This window comes from Macrotis lagotis, chromosome 7 (assembly GCF_037893015.1).
Source record: "Macrotis lagotis isolate mMagLag1 chromosome 7, bilby.v1.9.chrom.fasta, whole genome shotgun sequence".
In the NCBI taxonomy this organism is placed as follows: domain Eukaryota; kingdom Metazoa; phylum Chordata; class Mammalia; order Peramelemorphia; family Peramelidae; genus Macrotis; species Macrotis lagotis.
The window spans coordinates 114,001,985-114,024,079 of NC_133664.1; the positions used below are offsets into that span (position 1 = coordinate 114,001,985).

General features: G+C 35.3%; 1 protein-coding gene and 1 long non-coding RNA gene across 3 annotated transcripts in view; one reads left to right on the top strand and one right to left on the bottom strand.

Moving 5' to 3' along the window:
• The window catches only part of LOC141492903 (uncharacterized), a 65,097-nt gene extending 43,195 nt beyond the window's left edge, over positions 1–21,902 (top strand). Inside the window, exon 6 of the long non-coding RNA XR_012470072.1 lies at positions 19,807–21,902. This is a non-coding gene — a long non-coding RNA (uncharacterized LOC141492903). The remainder of the gene's footprint in view (positions 1–19,806) is intronic.
• The window catches only part of NUP205 (nucleoporin 205), a 95,276-nt gene that overhangs the window by 36,160 nt on the left and 37,021 nt on the right, over positions 1–22,095 (bottom strand). Inside the window, exons 18-30 of one of the 2 annotated variants that reach the window (XM_074193612.1) lie at positions 19,818–20,007; positions 18,877–18,997; positions 17,515–17,596; positions 17,050–17,214; positions 16,098–16,222; positions 15,214–15,328; positions 8,530–8,679; positions 7,658–7,729; positions 6,270–6,427; positions 5,538–5,618; positions 4,156–4,347; positions 3,534–3,819; positions 3,344–3,442 (exon numbers count right to left, since the gene is read on the bottom strand). In XM_074193612.1, the coding sequence (XP_074049713.1) occupies positions 3,344–3,442; positions 3,534–3,819; positions 4,156–4,347; positions 5,538–5,618; positions 6,270–6,427; positions 7,658–7,729; positions 8,530–8,679; positions 15,214–15,328; positions 16,098–16,222; positions 17,050–17,214; positions 17,515–17,596; positions 18,877–18,997; positions 19,818–20,007 (1,836 nt within the window). Of the gene's footprint in view, positions 1–3,343; positions 3,443–3,533; positions 3,820–4,155; positions 4,348–5,537; positions 5,619–6,269; positions 6,428–7,657; positions 7,733–8,529; positions 8,680–15,213; positions 15,329–16,097; positions 16,223–17,049; positions 17,215–17,514; positions 17,597–18,876; positions 18,998–19,817; positions 20,008–22,095 lie in introns of both variants that reach the window. The other variant, XM_074193611.1, reaches the window with a different exon arrangement.

Genomic DNA, 22,095 nt, shown 5'->3' on the forward strand with positions numbered 1-22,095 from the left:
AAAAGTGACTTCTCTAGGTCTCAGTTTTCTTCTCTGTAAAATGAGATGGTTGACTTCATGGACTTGCACATTCTATCAGTGCAACAATCAGGGACAATTTCGGGGTATCTGTGATGGAAAAGACCATCTGTATGCAAAGAAAGAATTGTGGAGTTTGAAGACCAAAGACTATGACCTTAAAAAAAAAAAAACAATTATCTTAGTATGTAATTTTGCTATCTCTTATACTTTATTTTTCTTCCTTAAGGATATGATTCAAAATAAATAAAAACTTTCTAAAAAAAAATGAAAAATTTGAATGAACTCTAAGGCTTCTTCAAGGGCTAAACAGAATAAGTTCATATAGCAAGCATAACATATATAAAGGAAAACATTAAAGACTCATTTGGGTTGTGTGGACTGACCTTGAAAGCTAATCACTACTTATAACATTGAGTCCACTGGAAAAAAGATTGTGAGGTCCAGGCAATCAATTTGAAAACAAACTTTAAGGATACCATTTTACAGTAGGGAAATTACCCATATGCAATTTATAATATGATCACTATCTGTTAAGAGATTATTAATGAATTATTATTATTAATGGTTCGTAATGAGATTATCTAGAAAACAAACATATCTGATTAATGGGATTTAGCCTCAAAGGTAACATTAAGCATGAAAGATAGAATATGTAGAGACTTATTTTTTCAGAGAGCATGGCTATTAAAAACAATGCAAGGGGAGAAATAGATAACACATATTATTGTAGAAACATAGACTTTGAGCTTGAAGAAACTTTTAGCATCTAGTCCAACCTTCTAATTTTACAATAAAGATATTGAGACTTGGAAAGGGGAAGTAACTTAACCAAGTTCACAAAGGTGGTATTTAGGATAACTATAATTTAAAATGAGATCCTCAGATTCCAAATCCAGCTCTTTACTGCAACACTACTTTCTAACTTAAAATTTCTGTTCAATGAACCACATCTTTTCCATTCTGTAAAACAAAAAGATTTTAAAAGGTAAATTGACATGGGTAGCTTTGAAACCAGCACACTAAATTTACAATATTTTTAAAGGCAATCTGTTCATAATAGAGATTGAAATTTCAAATAATGAGCTTATTCTTCTGTTCCTACTTCAGATAAGGAAATGTTCTTTTTAATGATCATTAAACAATACAATAAAAAGAAAGCTAAAAAAAAGGCAAACTCATGAAGATCTCTAAAACAGTCTCAAATTGTTTTCCTTTACATAAATCTTTATTCTATTTTGCATGTCAATGCTACTTTGTTGTTGCTACTTTTATTCATTCATTTCAGTCAAGTTATTCATTTAAAGTTTTCTTGGCAAAGATAGTGGAGTGGTTTGCCATTTCCATCTGCAGTTCATTTTACAGATAAGAAAACTAAAGCACATAGGGTTAAGGGACTTACCCAGGGTCACATAGCTAGTAACAATCAAAGAGCAGATTTGAGCTCAAAAATATGAGTCTTGAGGCAGCTAGGTAGCATAATGGATAAAGCACCGGCCTTGGAGTCAGGACTACCTGGGTTCAAATCCAGTCTCAGACACTTAATAATTACCTAGCTGTGTGGCCTTGGGCAAGCCACTTAACCACAATTGCCTTGCAAAAAAAAAAAAAAGAGCTAAAAAAAAAATGAGTCTTCCTGACTTCAGGTCTGGTATTCTATCCACTGAGCCACCTAACAATTTAATTTCCTCTAAAAACAGTTTTCTTCATGTTAAATGTAAATTAAAATATAAAGCCATTCATGTGAATAGAAACATTTGACACATTTGTAAACAGTTAATATTTTCTCAGAAGAGTAAATTTAGTGGTCCCATACCTTGAGGAAACTACTACAGACTTTAAAAGAAACTTAACTAGGAGTACCTGGGTTCAAATCCGGTCTCAGACATTTAATAATTACCTAGCTGTGTGGCCTTGGGCAAGCCACTTAACCCCATTTGCCTTGCAAAAACCTAACAAAAAAGGGGAAAAAAATGGACATAAACCCTAAGAAAGCAATGCCAGGGAAATATATATTGTTAGAAGCAATGCCATATATTAAAACAGCCTGAAAAACACAACAGAAAGGAATATACATTTTTTAAATTGGAAAATGTCCTATTCATCAGGAAGTTTTCAGATGAAGAAATATCTACAGTCATATAAAAAAATGCTCTAACATTATTGATTGGAGAAATGCAAAATAATTCTGAGGTACCACCTCACACCTAACAATATGACAAAAAAAAAGAATAATCAATGTTGGCAGAGATATGGGAAAACTGGGACATTGATGCATTGAAGATGGAGTTGTGAATCAATCCAACTTTTCTGGAGAGCAATTTGAAACTATGTCCAGAGGGGTATAAAACTGTGCATATCCTTTGACCCAGCAATACTACTACTATACTACTATACTACTAGGTCTATATTGCAAAGAAAAGACCCACATGTACAAAAATATTTATAGCAGCTTTTTTCCTAGTGGCAAAGAATTGGAAATTGGGGTGATGTCCACCAATGGGGAAATAGCTGAACAAATTTTATATATGAATGTGATAGAATACTATTATTCTATAGGCATAATGAGCTGGTGGACTTCAGAAAAATCTGTAAAGACTTACATGAACGTGAAGTAAGCAGAACCAGGAGAACACTGTATGATGATCAACTATGATTGACTGAAATCTCTTCAGCAGTACAATAATCAAAGACAATTCTAAAAGACTTGTGATGGAAATACCATCCACATATAGAGAAAGAACTATGAAGTCTGGAAGCAGACCAAAATATGCTATTTTCACTTCTTAAAAATTTATTTTGTATTTTATTCCTTTTCATGTTTTTTTCTCTTCTGTGTTGATTCTTCTGTTATATATGACAAATATGAAATGTTTCCCTAATATACTTTGTCTTCTTGGGGTTTTTTTTAGTTTTTGCAAGGTAAATGGGGTTAAGTGGCTTGCCCAAGGCCACACAGCTTATTAATTTATAAGTGTCTGAGGCCAGATTTGAACTCAGGCACTCCTTACTCCAGGGCCAGTGTTCTATCCACTGTGCCACCTAGCAATCCCCCAAATAGAGAGATAGATAGATAGATAGATATAGATATAGATAGATATATTTTAGGTTTTTGCAAGGCAAATGGGGTTAAGTGGCTTGCCCAAGACCACAGCTAGGTAATTATTTAGTGCCTGAGACTGGATTTGAACCCAGGCACTCCTGACTCCAGGGCCGGTGCTTTATCCACTGCGCCACCTAACCAACCCCCCCCATATATTTTAAAATAAAGTTAAGAAATTGTTCTGAAAAAGAAAAACAAAATCAGGATTCAAAATTATTTTACCTGCTTCTAAAGTATCTGGTTCATCTGGCCTCTGAGCCATCTGTAAATAATAAAGCAAAGAGCCATACAAGTGTGTCCTCACTCGTTGGAACCCACCACCTGGTGAGAGAAAGCAGAGTTTAATCCTCTTAAATATACCAGAGATGCAAATTGACATAAAAAATGATGTGTAAAAATACCTAAAAAATACCTGTTTTCAAAATGAAGTCTAAGAGTTTCTTCAATATGATATGAAGGGAAGAATCTCCAATAGAAGCGAACCCCACAGTCATGCAGTCTGGTGCAGGTGGTGAGGTGAAAGAAGTGTCAAGCATCAAATCAAACTGGGATTCTCCAGGTCCTGCTACTGTGGCAAGAGGTGGTGGTTGCAGCTGCTTCTGTTCTGTGCGCACAGACTGACTCAAATGAGCTGTCAGGGTAAACACGGCTCCTGCCACAACTGGCATTAATTCTTGGGCTGCATCATCATCCAGTATCTTAAAGATAATAGAAGAAAAAACAAAAATACCTTCAGATGTGATCAGAGTATCTTTATACATTGGAGGTTGGTCCTATGAGCTTTTCAACAACTGCAAAAGTAAAACAGATAAAACTACAGGAAAAAAATAGAAACCTGGAGAAAGATTTTAATATAATGAACTAAGAGTCCAGATCAGCACAATCTGTTCTATATGATCACACAAAGAAAAATTCTTAATAATTAATGTACCTTATCCTATAAGACATCAAAGTTGAGAACATCTATTTATTACCACACTTTATTCATACCTGAAAAAACACTAAGGGTTTTAGTATTTAAGGAGATGTATTACCTTATCATGTACATCCTGTAAAAGGTCACGAATAATCAGTTGCCTATCTTCTGCCTGTATAAGGTCCTGAGGACAAGCAGTCAGAATAATTTCTACCAGTTGCCTCCATGACTCTAGGGCATGCCGTTTTGCATGAAGGCACTGTAACAATTTGTTTCTGCCCACAACATATTGCAGAATAGTGCTGATTTCCTAAAGATCCAGAAATTGAAAAGAAGTCATAGATTAGTATGTAAGCAAGCATGGTCAAACCAAGTAGGCCCTAGAATCCTCTGCAGTGACCAGATTGATCAAGCAAGTTGCCTCCCTTTTCTCTTTTGCCCCTATCTACATAGTTCCAATGATTATTTATCAAAAAGTTTATGGAGACTGCAATACTATAAGTAATTTTTAAATACTTGTTTCCTACAAAAACACTAACTATACCATAGGCCAGCAAACTCTATCACAAATAGCAAGAGTGGCATGTGAGGTTATTTCTCATGGCACAGTAAAGCAGGGTTCTAGAGAAAGGACTTTATAAGCAAGTGTATAAAAAGGAACATAGATCCATCCTCCCTCTTCACCTAGGCAACTACACTTGTGAGAAGTCGAAAGATCAGGAGAATGTTTTTCACATTTGTCCCTTCTGTGGGACAAATATGTCCCTTTGGTGAGCTCTCCATGTGTGCAACTAGTACCAAATGCCCATCAGTCTGTGAAGAAGAGTCACACCATCTCCACCACCATCACCACCACCATCTTCTCCCTCACCCTTTTTATTAAGGAATGAATTACTGAAGACTTAGCATGCCACTTCAGAAAGGTCAAACCTTGATCTATGTCCTGTTAGAAACCAGACACAAATTATTTACTCTCATGTATCAGATACTGGTATAAAATTCAGCTAAGTGGTTCAAAAGTTAAAAATCGAAGAAATATTATTGAAATTTAACCTTTTGGTTTAAGTGGTAAACATTTTTGTCCTTTGTCCTTTAAATTAAATTAAATTAAAATTTCCCATGGTGACTCAGTAATAAGACTCTTGGGCTATAAAAATAGAACCTTTACATAACTGACAATAAAGTCTAACAATATCATCATCAATATCAACTAAACTCTTTAGTTTTCTAGTTCCCATTAAATGAATCTATGTCTTACTTTAACTATCTACGTAATATTCATGTCTACATCATATTATTTAATAGACTATTTTTTTACTACTTATCAAACACTATGAAGGGGACTACCTCACTAAATTTATAATGTGAAAAATTACCTATTAAAAATTAAATTAACCTTTCCATTTAATTGTCCTCTTTAACTCCTTTTTTCCTTTTCTTCATCTAAACTTAACACTGTTTGAGACTAAATCACTTAAAATTTAAGTTAACCCATCTTACCTCCATAAGCAAAGGTCTCTGGCCTATAGCTGCCATGCCCTGAAGAGCATTAACTTCTGCTACAAGAACTCTGTGAAGAAGCTAGAGATTTAGGGAAGGAAGGAGAAACAAAGTTATTTTTTGACTCACAAATAAATTAGCATTGAAAAACCAATCAATAACCAGGACACTTATTAAGGGCCAACTATTTCTAGTGTGCTAAGAGATGAAAAACAAGACCATCATGGAGCTTAATTTCTACTAGGGAGAAAGGTAGTGAAAAGTTCAACTAAATATATCTATCGACTTCTAGGTGCATACACATATTTACAGAATGCTATTGACAATGTGTCAGCACAAATATATACAAGTATATAGAATTTCAAGACAAAATTCTGAGAAATTTATAAAGTGAAAAGAGTGGTTCCAAGTTTTTTTTCTGTGGAATGCTGTTAGTGACAAAGTTCAGTGGATCTTCTTAATAGTTACAGCAAAATGGCAAAATCCATCACTTCTGTCTATAGATGAGAAAATGCTTCCAAACACATCACAATTCTAATTGGGTGGATCAACTGCTATGAAAATAACTAGAGATGGGGAGGAATTCAGAGAAAGGAAGGCACACAAATGTAATGCTACATTTTACACATGGGAAATGGAGTCAGAAAAACTTCTGCATGATCAGTATAATCACTAGAAAAAGTCCTGAGACCAACCAATTTGACATGGTAGCTAAGTCAAACCACTGCTTACCTTGACATTGCAAACTGTCTGCCCTCTCAAATTCTTGTGTTCACAATTGGCAATGACTTGTTCAATCTGAGAACGATCAAAGAAATCCAACTGCAAAGGCTCAGGAATCTCCTGGCTGAAGTCAATTGAATCCAAAATACTTAGTATTTTTCGACGTACTAGGAAAGATAAATAAAAAATAAATTTTGTTAAAGAAAAAATACAACTGCATAAAGGTCATTTTTTTAGGCCTTTTTTTGCAAGGCAAATGGGGTTAAGTGTATAAAGGTCATTTTTAGTAAGAGTTAAATGAATAAGAATTTTTCTAACTCTAAAACATATCTAAACAACTTACCAGAAGTCAGCATATATGTGTCTAATGAAGCAGTTGTCACAAAATGTCAAGGGGGGAAGACTATGTAGCCCTTAACCTCTCCCCCAGTGTGAATAGTTATAGCATAAGTCTTTTGGGGTTCCTTTCTACTACTACGCTAAACCCCTCAGTAAATTCCAATCTGACAGTAGCTACTGACCCACTTTCAGAATTTTTTGATGTAATATGGTTGCAATGTCCGATAGAAATTTCAACTGGTCCTGGAATATGTATTTCCCCATGGATAGGCAACAGAGAAAAGTTAGACACCACTTTCCAAGTCATCATTTGCATTACACACTAAAATCAGGTATGAATTTCTAACATTCCATGTCACAGGCCACTTATAAAATGCTCAAGCCTTGCTAATTGCTATTTTACTATCATATCTCCTTTCAGTGTAGTATTACTATAAATCTCACTAACTATATATAATGCCCACTATAGTACTTCTCATTTTTAGTCACTGCCCAAATTTACAATATGGTTCCCGAATCTTTCCTCTTATCTCCCATTCTCAATACAACTCATTAGACCCCTGAGACCTTCGCAGGTTGCTTAACACTTCTGTTTAAATCAATACACGTAGACTTTCTGCATTCTTGCTGCCAATGCCAGTTTCAACCATGCATCAACTTCACAAAAGAAAGCTATGCAGACCCCAATATTATAGCAAACCCACTGTAGCCCCAGTTCTTTTAGTTTATAGAAAATGGCTAGATTCTTAAACATTTCATGCAGTGATAGTGCTAGGGTTAAGAAGTGATATTAGACCAAAAGCTGAAGACTGTGTAATGCCCAAGACATATGGTCTTAAATTTCTATTTCAATCTTTCATATTTTCAATATACTTAACCATCTCATTTCCTATGAGCTGGCAGTTCCAAGTTACTTATAAATTTAGATGACAAACAGCCCTTTTGTATAACTTACCTATTCACACTAAGAAAAATTCTCCCATTAGCTTACTGAAATGACTCTGGAAAAGATTATGATTAGAAAATAAATTATCTTTAAAAATTCCAAAGGGCTTTACCTTTTGTGGCAGTATCAAAATGAAGGAACCCACTGACAGATCTATTTTCATCTTCTATTCCTCCTTCACTATCTGCTATAGGATTAAAAAAGGAAGAAAAAATACTCAAATTTCAAAAATTCACTTCAGTAACAATGTAAAATGAACTAATCATCAAATATAGTCTTTTATTTCAAGGTAATTAATTGAACTCCAAGAGATGGTTTTTACAAATTACTAATAGGGTAGTTCAATCTAGATAGACAGTTATCTTAAAATTCAAAAGAAAAAAACAGAACTAAAAAGAGTAGCCCTCCCTGTTTATAACAGAGAAGTGTAAATCTTTTTCTTTTTTCTTTTACAAAGTGTTTACAGTACTCTGTTGTAAAATTTGGTCTAAGTATCTTATCATAGATTTTGTGTTGTCTGTTGGTCTTTGTTCATCAGATGTGACTTCTGCAAAACTCCCAAAAAATTCCCATTTAATTTATTATGTTGACTAGTAATATACTGAGACCACATGGGGAAAGTCACAATGAGGAATTATCTAAGACTAATTCTAGTCAAAGAAGTGATTATTATACCTAGTCTATGTTTTAAAATGTGATATCAATCTATCTATTGCAAATACAAAATGCGTTACAACATTGATAACATTAAGTCTTCAGTAGAGGGGGCCTCAGAATGTACAGAGTACATATATATATATATATATATATATATATATATATATATATATATATATTATATATACATAATATGTATATATAATATATATATATATTTTATATATATTTCTGCACACTGTGAATAGCTAGGAGAATAAGAATAGTTTACCCTGCAATATATAGTTAAAAAATACAATAAAACAAACTGTCATATTCATAATTCACCTGAGTAGGGTTTGACGGGCATATCATCTAGCAACAGGTGCAGTAGTCTTTGAGTGTGAGAACGCTGTCGATTAAGAGAAGTTACTCTTAGCTCTATTGAGGCAGTCTTCATGAGCCATGACATCTGGTTCAGCATGGATATTTCATATTCTGCAAGTCAATGGGTGGGTAAAAGGGAACCCATATGGAAAAAATAAAATGAAATGGGGAAATATTTTCTCAACATAAAAATAACAATATAATAAATCAACATGGGGTAGTAGAAAGAGCCCTGGATTTTGAGTCAAGGGAGACAAGGGTAATTCATACATACTTCAGATACTATTTCTGTGTGACAAGCAAATGAGCGGCTCTGATCTTGAGTGCTTATCTTTAAAATAGGATAATATTTATAGTACGTGCCTCACAGGGTTATCATCAGGATTTAATAATAACTCACATCATGTCTCTTTCAGATTTGCAAAACTGCTTGATACATTAACTGAAAGCAGGCACTATTATTAACCCCATCCTTCCCTTGCTAAAGCTCTAATGAAATGTGTACAAAAGAGCTTTGCAAACCTGAAAACGCTATGTAAATATAATTATTGTTACAATTGTTAATTTTTTCTGATCTGTGATTTTTATTGGCATAAGGAATACCAATGTAGATCAAGAACTGCTCTACAACTTTTGCAAGTCTTAAGAGTTAGTTGGGTGGGTGGAGCCAAGATGGCAGCAAGAGAGAATTGGATCTTCTCTTAGGCAGTCTCTCATATAACTTATAAACTAAGGACTCTAAATTTAAGAGACAGAACCCACAGAGGGACCCAGTGAGGCAGTTCTCCTACTCAAGGTAACCTGGAAAAGAGCAGAAAGGCTCTGCTCCCCGGGGTCAGAGAGGCAGCCGCCAGAGCAAAAGAATTTCAGCCTCCTGGAGGCAGCCCCAGGGCACTGGGAGCTGAGGCTCATAGCAGCAGGGGGAGTTTCCTGACCTACACACCCTGAGGAGCACTGGGCACAACTTTGGGGGGGGGGGGGGCTGTCATAGAGAGAATGTGAAGCCCAGCCCTCAGAGTGGCCAGGGCAGCACAGATCCAGGAACAGAAGCAGAAGCCAGTAAGCAGGAGCCCCCAGGGCATGAGCCCATTGAGGTGAGGGAGGGGAGTGAAGAGAGAGAGAGACTGCAGAGCTCTGTCCTCTGCCCCTGGAACAGGACTCTGGGGCTCTGACCACATTCAGATCCTGATCCTAGTCTAGGCCCCCCCATAGAACAACAGGGCCCCCCCCCCACCTCGGCCCCATGGCAGAGGGGGAAGCTTATGGTCATTCACAGACCAGGAGGGAGGATAGAGCCGCACACACTGAGACCCTTGTGGGAGTGTCCCAAAAGTTCAGGAAGCACCCCAAACCAGGCCCAGGCTGGGAAAAATAGGAACACCACTGAGAAATACTTTGCCTGTGAGCCCAAGAAGGATCAGAACACTCAGTCTGAAGATAAGGAAGCACAAGCTCATGCAATCTAAAGACTCCAAGAAAAACAGAAATTGGGCTCAGGCTATGACAGAGCTCAAAAAAGACTTTGAAAATCAAATGAGGAAGACAGAAGAAAAACAGGCGAAAAGAAATGAGAGAGATGCAGGAAAAACATGAAAATGAAGTCAGTAGCTTAAACAAGGAAATCCAAAAAAATGCTGAAGAAAATAACATGCTAAAAACCAGCATAAGTCAAATGGATAAAACAGCTCAAAAAATTATGGAGAAGAATGCTTTAAAAAGCAGAATTGGCCAGATGGAAAAGGAGGTAAGAAAGCTCTCTGAGGAAAACAAACCCTTCAGACAAAGAACAGAACTGAGGGACATTGCTGATTTTATGAGAAATCAAGACACAATACTTCAAAACCAAAACAATGAAAAATTAGAAGAAAATGGGAAACATCTCACTGAAAAAACAACTGAAATTTAAAAATTATTGGAATACCTGAAAGTCATGACCAGGAAAAGAGCCTTGACATCATTTTCAAAGCATTACTACAGGGAAAATTGCCCTGATATCCTCGAAGCAGGGGGCAAAATAGAAATGGAGAGAATCCACCAATCTCCCCAAGAAAGAGATCCAAAAAAACAACCCCCAGGAATATTATAGCCAAGTTCCAGAACTCCCAAGTCAAAGAGAAAATATTACAAGCAGCCAGAAGGTCACAATTCAAATATCATGGAGCTGCAGTCAGGATCACACAGGACTTAGCAGCATCTACATTGAAAGCTCGTAGGGTTTGGAATATAATATACTGGAAGGCAAAAAGAGCTTAGAATGCAACCAAGAATCAACTACCCAGCAAAACTGAATGTCCTCTTCCAAGAAAAGATAGACTTTCAATGAACCAAGGGAATTTCAAATGTTCCTGTTGGAATGGCCAGAGCTGAACAGAAGGTTTAATCTTCAAATACAGGACTCAGGTGAAGCATAGAGATTGGAGAAGGGGAAAATATGAGGGACTTAATGAGGATGAACTGCATGTATTCCTGTATAGAAAAATGACACTGATAATACTCATATGAACCTTCTCAATTAACAGAGCAGGTAGAAGGAGCTTTTATAGATGAAGCACAGGAGAAAGCTGAATTTGAAGATAAAATATGGTGTAAAAATGGAGTCAATAGAAAAAAAAGGAAATGTAATGGGAGAAAGAAAAAGCAAAGGGGAATAGGCTAAGATATTTCATATAATAAGATTTTTCTTTATTACAATGAGCTATTGCAATGATATGGAAGGGGGGAAGACAAGGAGGAATGAGGGAATCTTCACTCTCATCAGAGGTGGCTAGGAGAGGAAACAGCATATATACTCAATGGGGTATAGACATCTGGAGTAAGAAGGGGGGGACAGGGGGAAGGGGGGGGATGTGAATAAAGGAGGAGAGGATGGACCATGGGGGGATAGTGGTCAGATATAACACATTTTCTTTTTAACTTCTTGCAAGGGGCTGGGATTGGAAGGCCTGTCCAGGTTCATAGGGCCAGGTGGATACTGGGCCTAAGGGGTGTTAGGGAGCCTCTTGGCCCCAGGACCAGGGATCTGTCTGCTGCACCACTCAGCAACCCTCCAGCAGAGTCAGTGAAAGGAGAGAGAAAATATAGTACATGGTAGTGGAGAAACAAGAAAGGAGGGAGTTGCGATCAGCAAGGCAAAGGTGGAAAAATATGGAAGTAACTTTTGTGATGGGCTTATCCTAAAGAATGTGATCCAACCACGACAAGTTGATGGTGTTGGAACACAGAATGAAGCCCATTTTTTATTATTATTATTTTGGGGGAGAAGGTGCAGGGCAAATGGGGGCTGGGTGACCTGCCTGGGGCCACATAGCAGGGTGATCGTTGGGTGTCTGAGGCTGGATTTGGACCCAGGTGCCCCTGGTTCAAGGCCAGTGCTCTGTCCACCACCCAGCCGCCTCTACTATTATTATTATTTTATTTTATTTTGGGTCTTTTTTTCTTTTTTTTGATTTTTGCAGGGTAGTGGGGTTGGGGTGGCTTGTATGTCACACAGCTGGGTAACTGTTGGGTGTACGGGGCCAGATTTGGGCTCAGGAACTCCTGGCTCCAGGGCTGGTGCTCCATCCACTGCGCCACCTAGCCATACCTACAAATATTAACTATTATTCTTTTTTAATTTTAATTTTTTTCTCTCCCCTTTACTTTATCACTCAAGCGAGTCTATGCTTTTGGGGGATGGGGTATTTTGTTTACTCTTAAACAAGAATATTTTATTAATGTATAAAAAACATTATTTGTACAAAATAAGAATAAATAAATACTAAATAAAAAAATTAGTTGGGCCACTGAGAAGTTGCTCAAAGTCATACAATCAGTATGCATCAAGACACAGGAACCAGGTCTTCCTGTCTCTGGGCTAGAGCTCTATCCATTATACATAATGTTCCTATTATTAATGAAAGATGAAAGGAATGATGACAAAAATGAATACATAAAAATAAAAACAGATAAATTAATCTAGGCAAAAAGCTCAAAGTTTCTGCTAATTGGCAGTCAGTCAAACAAGTATTAACCACTTAATATGAGCCAAGTACAATGCTAAACACTAGGAAACAAAGAAAAGCAAAAAACCCAGACCCTGCTCTCAAAAAGCTTACATTCTAATGGGGGAGACAATGTAGAAACAACTATCACATAAAAACAAATGGAATATGAAAGAATGGGAAGGTATTAGCAGTTTGGAAAACAGGGGAAGTCTCTAGAGGAAGATGGAAATCAAGCCAAATCTTTGAAAGAATTCAAGAAAAATGAGGTGAGAGTCTTTAGTAACAAGACTTTTTCATGTAAATTCAATAGAGCTATATTTCACTTAGAACTATCACGAACATCTTGAAAATACCAGTATGTTTAAAGGTAAGAAAAAAGGAAATGCAGACAAAGGAAAAACTAAAATTCTCATTAGTGGCACAGTCTGATGTATATTAGTCAAACATGCATACTTTATATATATATATATATATATATATATATATATATATATATATATATATATATATATATATATGAAGCATCTCCCTTTAGAATGTAAGCTTTTTGAGGCCTATTTTTGCTTCTTTATATCTCCAGAACCAAGAAAGGTACACAGCACAAACTCATAAGATATGCTTAACTAAAACTCTAAACATGGATCATACTTTAAAATGAATTCAGATGATACTTCTGGACACCTGAATGAGTATCACACAATGGATTTGATACTGCAAAGTTTGATTTTATAATAAATGCTATATATATTCTTTTATATTTAAATTTAATATTTGAGAATTTGACAAAAAACACTTAAAATAACAGGGTACATTTTGGGTATCAATCAATAATAGTGGAGAATCAACTGTCCCATTGTGATTTCTATCTTAATACTTATTTCATAGCTCAATTCAACCAACATTCATTAAAAATCTACTATAGACCACAATGCATAGACAAAAGAAGTGGCATTGCTTTCAAGTTTATAATCTACTGAAAGTCTCCTTTACTAGCCACAAGAATGCCTATTTCTGCTTTGCTAACCTCTAATACTTATTAACTCATTAAAATGGCAAAGTAGTGAAAGAAAATTAATGAGATTTGTGAAAATAACTATTAAATATACACTACTAGGTTTAAATAAGATAAGAATCCAAGTTTTAAAAACACATTAAGAGAATACTATTAAATAGGCCGGTTTTCAAATGGATTTGGATATCCTTCAAAATCTATCCCTAAACTAAACAATCAGAGGTATATTCTACATGTGAACCTTAATTGGTTCACATAACAGATCATAAAAATCTGAAAAAAAAAAATCCAATGTTAGCAAATGAGCTAAAGTTAGGAAACTGTGGGCAAAACAATGTTGCAGGGACAAATAATATTAATAGTAACAAAATTACAAATGTTGTAACATTCTTGGAGATCAAACTACTATTATAAACATCTAACAATGCTTTTACAAAGATCAGAGGGAAATTGCATTGAGCAGGTCAGGTTAAGTATTTCTGAATTAAAAACTAAGGGTTCCAAAATGAGTTTAGATGTTGTTTCTTTTAAAAAGAAAATGTTCACATCAGGAAAAGACCAAATCCATCCAATCTTCCCAAAAGATTGAGAAAAATCAAAAGGTGTTAAACCTTGGTGCAACAACTGACAAGAGTTAATGCCTGGAATTAGAGATGTGGACCCTGTTTATCAAGAGAATAAAGCAGGGACAATGACTCTGAATGTGTGTAAGCTGGGATTCAAGACATTTGGGGTATTTTTAAAGTTCACTTTTGCTTTACTCATTAAATAGATGAATTGTATTAATGTCACTTAGTGATGAAGAGGGCTAACTGAACTACTTAGGAAATTTTTAACATAAACTCCATGATATGTGACAGCAACAATAGAGAGCAAATATTCAGAACATGTATCAAAAGATTAGTGGGAAGACTTCAATAGGACATTATTATAATACATTATAAGAAAGTGATATTTATGAGAGCCATTTTATATGTTGTTTTTACATGTATGGAAAGAAAAAATATGAAATTACTTGGTTAGCATCTATCATCATTATTATTAGTCATATGTCCTAATCTCTGTCATAAATGGAGTGTATTACACTGAACTAGTTTTGAAACAAGGGTTTGGTCATTTGAAATATTAAATTTCACTGCACCCAGGACAAAATAGTTATTTTTCAAACTTTCTCCCTGAAATATGCCTAGCACTTTCTTCTATTTTCTTATTCCTTCAATGTAATTTCATAATTTCGATAACTAATTCAAGCCATGGGTTTTTAAAATTTTATGCTACAAACTCAAAGAGCAACTTTTTTAACTCACTGGAAAAAAAATAACAGATCATGGAAAAAAAGGAATTAAGGTATCTAAATGGAAAATGAAACTTCTACCAATATTATGGTTGAACCAAAAAGAAAGTAGACAAATTAAAATGAAATTAGTGTATTTACTCCATAACTACCCAATTATTAACTTTTGTATCAATTCTGCACACAGTTACTCATTCTGCATGTATTGCACATATTTCTGTGGCCTCCCTGATAGAATATAAGATAGACATAATTACATTCTTTCTTTTGTATCTTTATCAACTGGGCACAGTGCCTGGGGCATTTTGATAAATACTTAATAAACTTTATTGAAGGAACGAGGAAAAAAGTCATACCTCTATTAGAAAAAGGTAGGTGCTGCAATTGAGAAAATAAAAAATCTTGGCTGGTTCTCAAATACCTCATAGTTGGACCAGATGTATCTGAGCATGCACACAGCTGATAAATAACCTATATAATTAAAATAAACAGATGTTAAAGTCAGTCAGAAATATTAAATCAGTTACAAAATTTCAAGTGACTTTTCTTGCCTCCACAACATTATAAACTTAACCAAAAAGAATGAACATACACACTTTCATGACTAAACACCACCTATAAAGCAAAAACATTTATGATTAAACCCCTCACGTTATCTAAATCATTAATTTGTCCCTAATGCAGGGAGATGGTAGAAAAATTCTTTTATGCTTTGCATTAATTTAACTTTCTGAAATATTCCCAATTAAGGGATAAAGACTGAGGCAGAGTGGACAAAGATTCATACAAGTCAAATCCCAACAATTATATCCAAAACTACATGAAAATTCTTGGTGTATGGGGCAGCTAGATGGCACAGTGGATAAAGTAATAGTCCTGGAGTCAGGAGGCCCCAAGTTCAAATTTAGCCTCAGACACTGGGGCAAGTCACTTAATCCCTTTGCCTTGCAATACCGCCCCCCCCTCCAAAAAAAAGAAAATTCTTAGCAGAACAAAAAGTTTCCTATCTATTTCAAATATTACCAAAAATCCAAGTACAACACAAGAACATGAGCCACCTCTTGGTGTCTTCTGGTTCTTTTCTTGCAAGATTTGACCTTTCAATGACTAACTAGCAACACAAATAAGAGAACACTTACTTAACATGCTCACTTTAATCACACAATCATCCTAAGTTCTTTCTGTATTCACAAGATCCATTTTAGCTACTGATCTTACAAATGAGCAGTATTCTCTCTACCTGGTAGCACAGCTCTGCAAGTTGAGGGGATTCCCTTACTGCCGTAGGACCTGTTCTCCCTTCCGTTCCCTTCTCCAAAATGTTTAATATAGCATGAAGACAAGTCCGAGGACAACCTAAGACTCCTGAATGAAAAGTAAAAGCAAAGATTCTTCTTAGTATCTTTAATGAAATTCAATTAACAATACAAAAACAACTCTTTACAAAACAGTTAACAGAAGTAAAGTTCTTATTTGATACTGCAAAGTTTGATTTTATAATAAATTCCATATATTCTTTTACATTTAAATTTAATATTTGAGAATTTAACAAAAACCACTTAAAATAGCAGGGGATACATTTTTGGATATCATTCAATAAGAGTGGAGAATCAAGTGTCCTGCATGGTTGCACCCACCTATAAAAACCCCTGCCTAGAGTACACTTCAATCAATGGAATGACTGAACTAAATGCTTCAGGAATACAGGAAGCTCCCAAGAGAAGACTGGGGTCTACCAGACCACCCAAGGAGTGGCAAACCAATCCAGTTCAGAAACAGGAGGCCAAAGATTCTGTGCCCATGAGTGGTAGAACTCAGGGGTCACTGGACCTATAGCTTGACTGACACAGGAAGATCTAGTCCTATTCTGCCCTTTCCTCACCCTCTCAAAATAAAGCCAGTAATTAAAAATTAATAAACATGATATGTAATTATTATATGCTAAACTGAAGAAAAAATTTGGTCAATCTCAAACAACTGGCTAAGGATTAAACTTATTATTATTATTATTATTATTATTATTATTATTATTATTATTATTATTGGGTATTAATAGAGCCCAAGATTCAACTCAACCAATTATCCCAGCTAGACATATCAGATTTCCAGACACACATACCCCATCCAATACAATTAATTAAGTCACTCTAATTGAGAAATAAATTTAAGTCCATGTATTTGATCTCCCATACCTGGATCCTGGAGGTTAGTGGTACTAACAGGTTTCTTCAATTCAAAGCCCAGGAGATACAAGGCAAGGTTAGGTGGGTTGCGCTCCAGAGAAGTGATGAGAAGATTCAAAATGTGAATTCTTGTTTCATGACGGATTCGTGCTAGTTTCTTATCAGGTTCTAATTCTTCATTAAGAAATTTTTAAAAAGTGACAACATAAAACGATCATGTGAATAAAGTGACATAATTATTCTACACAAACATATCAGTAAATTTTTTTTCCTAATAGTTAAAACTGACCTAATCTTTCATTAATTTGCACTATTTCTTTTTTCCCTATTAGTTTTTGTGAAACTTTGTGAGTTTTTTCTATTTTCTTGGACTCTACTAATGAATTGTTTTTGTTTCATCTATTTTCCTTTATTCAATTAACTTCATTAGTATTAAACAATAATTATCTTAATATAATACAGAATTAAGCATACCTTCTTCTGGATTAATGAATTCTTCTGCATCTTCACTATCCAAGCACTCCACAAATCCAGCCATCAACTTCTGGCTTACACTCTGAAATCATCACAAAAAAATAGAAGAAAAACTACAAAAATTGAATCACATATTAGGGATGCTATGGTTAAAAATATTATCCAAGTGAATAGATGAACTTTTCCTACAAATTAAACAAATTTATTTAAATATTTCTTAACTTATCCCCCTCCTACTTTTCCAATCTTCTTACACACATATCCCAACACATACCTTTCAATCCAGTGAAACTGCTCCCCACACTATTCATCAACAAGAGATGCTATCTCTCAGCTCTGGGCCTTCTGATTGTCCCCCATACTGGAATGTTCTCTCTCCACTCTAACTGCTAACCTTCCATTAAGTCCTAACTAACTAAAATCATAACTCCTACAGGAAGTTTTTCCTACTCCCATTCAATTCTAGCATTTTTCCTCTTTTAATTATCTATTATTTATTCTATGTCTAAAAATGTCGCTGCTACTCTTCTCTTTGAAAAAATGAGGGAGCAGCTAGGTGGCACAGTGGATAGGAGCACCGGCCCTGGAGTCAGGAGTACCTGAGTTCAAATCTGGCCTCAGACACTTAATAATTACCTAGCTGTGTGGCCTTGGGCAAGCCACTTAACCCCATTGCCTTGCAAAAAAAAAAAAAAAATGAAGTCACTTTTTAAAGTGACATTATGTTATTCTATTTCTCAAGACTAAATGAAATTCACTTACACATTCTACAGAATCATTATCATCAATTTTATACATCTGGAGCCCATGGTTTAGATACTCTTCTTATCCTTTAAAAGAATTTCTAATCTCCTAAAAGATCACCTCAGTGACAAGAGGCTCCTTTAAACAGTTATTCCTTGGTAAGTCGAAGTGTAACAATCATCAGAAATGTGAAAACTGTACAAAGAAAAGTGAGAACCAAGATATAAAAATGATGATAAAGTACAATATCAAATGTTTTGGCATGGAGGGTAACGGCTAGGAAACCAAGCCAATGAGTAGTAATCAGAGCCAGAATGACTCAATTACAAGCAAGGCAGAAGAATGATGGTAAGACAAAGAAACATTCAAAAATGATAGGCAACAGAAATTGTATCTGGAGCTAGAAAGTCATCATATGACTTAGGTCTTTAAGTATGCTCAGAAGAGACAATTAGTCCCACTGATGTATAAAGTAACTTTTTGTAGCATTATACTTAAATAGAAAAGAACATTTTTTCCCTCTTTCAGGTAATTTTTCCTCAATAAGAGTAAATTTTGCTAAGATATTTTGACAATATATTCATCCAGTAGACATATACATACACATACACAATTTACCTGATCATGTGTGAAATCTCCTACCAATTTTATCTGAATGTTAGAATTGCAAGAAATACAGCAGAGTATCTTGGCACTTTCAAAAGCCAGTTCAGGGTTGCTATTGCCATGATAGAGGTACCTTTAAAACATTAATATTAGAAGTACATTAAAGTGAAAATTTTGGCCTCCCACAATTCTCAAGACTCAGAACAGAAAAACAAGAATTCAAAACTATTTTTAACCAAATATGTTATACAGCATTCAGGAGAAATCTTTTTTTTTTAAATCTTTAATAGTGAAATCATGGATGAACTCTTACAGTTTACAAAACTGCTGATATGGGGGGGGGCAGCTAAGTGGCACAGTGAATAGAGCACCACCCCTGGAGTCAAGAGTATCTGAGTTCAAATCCAGACTCAGACACTTAATAATTACCTAGCTGTGTGGCCTTGGGCAAGCCACTTAACCCCGTTTGCCTTGCAAAAACCTTAAAAATGGGCTTTGAGGGTATTGTGAAGGGATATATAGGTTTGCCTTGTAAAAATCTAAAAACTGCTGATAAGGAGAAGTACTGACTTTGACATTTTTAAACACTCAAGATTAATTAAATTGTTTTAAAGGTAACAAACCCTGGAAAATGTTGAAACCACAAAAATATTAGAAACAGCAGAACAGTAATATATTCTATCAAAAAAACCACCATGTTTAATGATTGTATATGTATAAGCTAAATCAGATTATTGACTGTCATGGAGAGGGGGAAGGGAAGGGAAGGGAAGGAGAAAGAAAAATATGTAAGTCAAAAATCAACAAAAAGAAAACTAGCCATGCATGTAACTGGAAAAAAATAAAAGTACATTAAAAAGAATCATCATGTTTAAAAAGGAACTAAAAAAAAAATACTACATAGAAATCAAAACATCTTTTTATGTGATTTTCTATTTCCAGGGGCCACTTACCTAGCAATGTTAACCACATTATCTGCCTTCTTAGTTCGGGGATTGATGCCTTGTAACAGCTGTTCCAATGGAGTGACTATTAAAGCCAGCTGACTTTCTCTTAGAAGATCCATGAAGAGATTCTCCTTCTGTAGAGTCAAATTGAGAAGAGCAAGGCAGTGCTGCACTGCTTTCTCCAAATGTTTCTTGCCTATAATTGACAAAATGAACTTAGTCTCTAAAATTTGGGGCATAGTTATTAAAACATGACATGGCCTGGCAACTTCTGAAGTTTCTTCAAAACAAACCACAAGCAGCTACAGTTCCTGAAGACCAGAAAAATAAATTTCTCATCACTAATGTCTTTCTACAATGAGAAATGGCCCAGCATCACAAATGGACAAGGTCTTAACCATGAATGGTCCTAATGATCCATTACCATCTAATATAAATGCAAAAGTGGTTAGTAGAAACCCATATCCATACATCTATGCTACACAGAATAATTTTGCAAATGTTTTAACCTGGTACAATACAAATATCTGATCCTACAGAGCAAATACTAAATCAAACAACTCATTAACTTAATAGAAATTCAATTATCTTCAGTATACAGAATTCAGAAGCTGAGTCACAAACTCTAAGCATCAATAAAAATTTACATGTTCTCATACTAACCTAAGGAATGCAAAATTTTCTCCCTGACCCTGTCATACCCTGAAGCATCAACTTCTCCCCTCTTTATGCCATAAATAGCTAAACTCCAGCAACCATTTTATTTCTTTTTTTTAGGTTTTTTGCAAGGCAAACGGGGTTAAGTGGCTTGCCCAAGGCCACACAGCTAGGTAATTATTAAGTGTCTGAGACCGGATTTGAACCCAGGTACTGGTGCCTCCAAAGCCAGTGCTTTATCCACTAAGCCACCTAGACGCCCCCAACCAGATTCAAGAGATAATAGCTTCATGTCTAATAGATCAAAATGAGTACAAAAGCTGTCAGTTAATAAATAAACCTTAAAGATTACTAAAACAGTAAATACAGACTCATTAATTTTCAGTTCAGTAAGAAAAACAGCCTGCTATTGTCAAGTAACATATTCTAGCAAGAGGGAATAGGATTACTAAGGAATAGACATTAATATTTAAGATTTTATACACTTATCTCCTCACTGCAAAATAAGGCAAAAGGCAACAGATAAGTATTTAAGGTAAAAATGTCCAAAACAAACAGATAATGGGGGAATGAGTAAATTTAGTCATCATGAATGTTTTTTATTTTTGATTTGATTTTTGGTTTTTGCAAGGCAAAGCAGTTAAGTAACTTGTCCAAGTTCACACAGTGACTATGGTGACTAAGTGTCATAGACTAAGTGTCTATGGTCAAATTTGAATTCAGGTCCTCCTGACTCCAGAACCAGTGCTCTATCCACTGCACCACCTAGGCTGCCCCCCTAGCTGCCCCCCACCATTGAGCTGCCCAAATAAAAAAGTTTTATGAGAAGTGTTAAACTTGATCCAAAGAGGGCAGCTGGGTGGCACCGTAAATAAAGCACCAGCCCTGGAGTCAGGAGGATGTGAGTTCAAATCCAACCACAAACACAGTAATAACCCAGCTGTGTGACCTTAGGCAAGTCACTTAACCCCACTGCCTTTCAAAAAAAAATTGATCCAAAGAGAGGGAAAAATTCAAACTAGTACAACTATATTACAATCATATTTATCATATTTCCTTTAAATACCTAATCTTTAAAGGCTATTTAATAGTCTAAAATACTATTTTATTACACTCTAATAGTCACTCCATTATAATATTACATTTCACATATTATTCTTCTAATAAATACATTTCCAACAATTACATATTTTATAATAAATTCTGCTAGAATACAGTAATTTTGGCAGATCTCTGGTTTCCAACTTTAAAGAAGTGAAATTATATAGTATATCACCAAGTGACTGAAAGTGTGAATCAACAGCAGTTCATACAATCTTGAGGAGCAGGAATGCCTAAGGTAATGTAAACAGTAGATGTGTGTGTTGTATATATATATATGTGTATCAAAATGTATGTGTAAGATGATTATACGTGTATAACTCACATCAGATCACTCGCTGTCTTGGGGATAGGGGAGGGGAAAGGAGGGTGGTTAAAAAAGTCATAGAACTCTTTACAGTAACTAGAAAAAATAAAATGATATTCAAGGGGCAACTTTAGATGGTGCAGAGAATAAAGCACCATCCTTGGAGTCAGGAGGACCTGAGTCCAAATCCGACCTCAAACACTTAATAACTACCTAGCT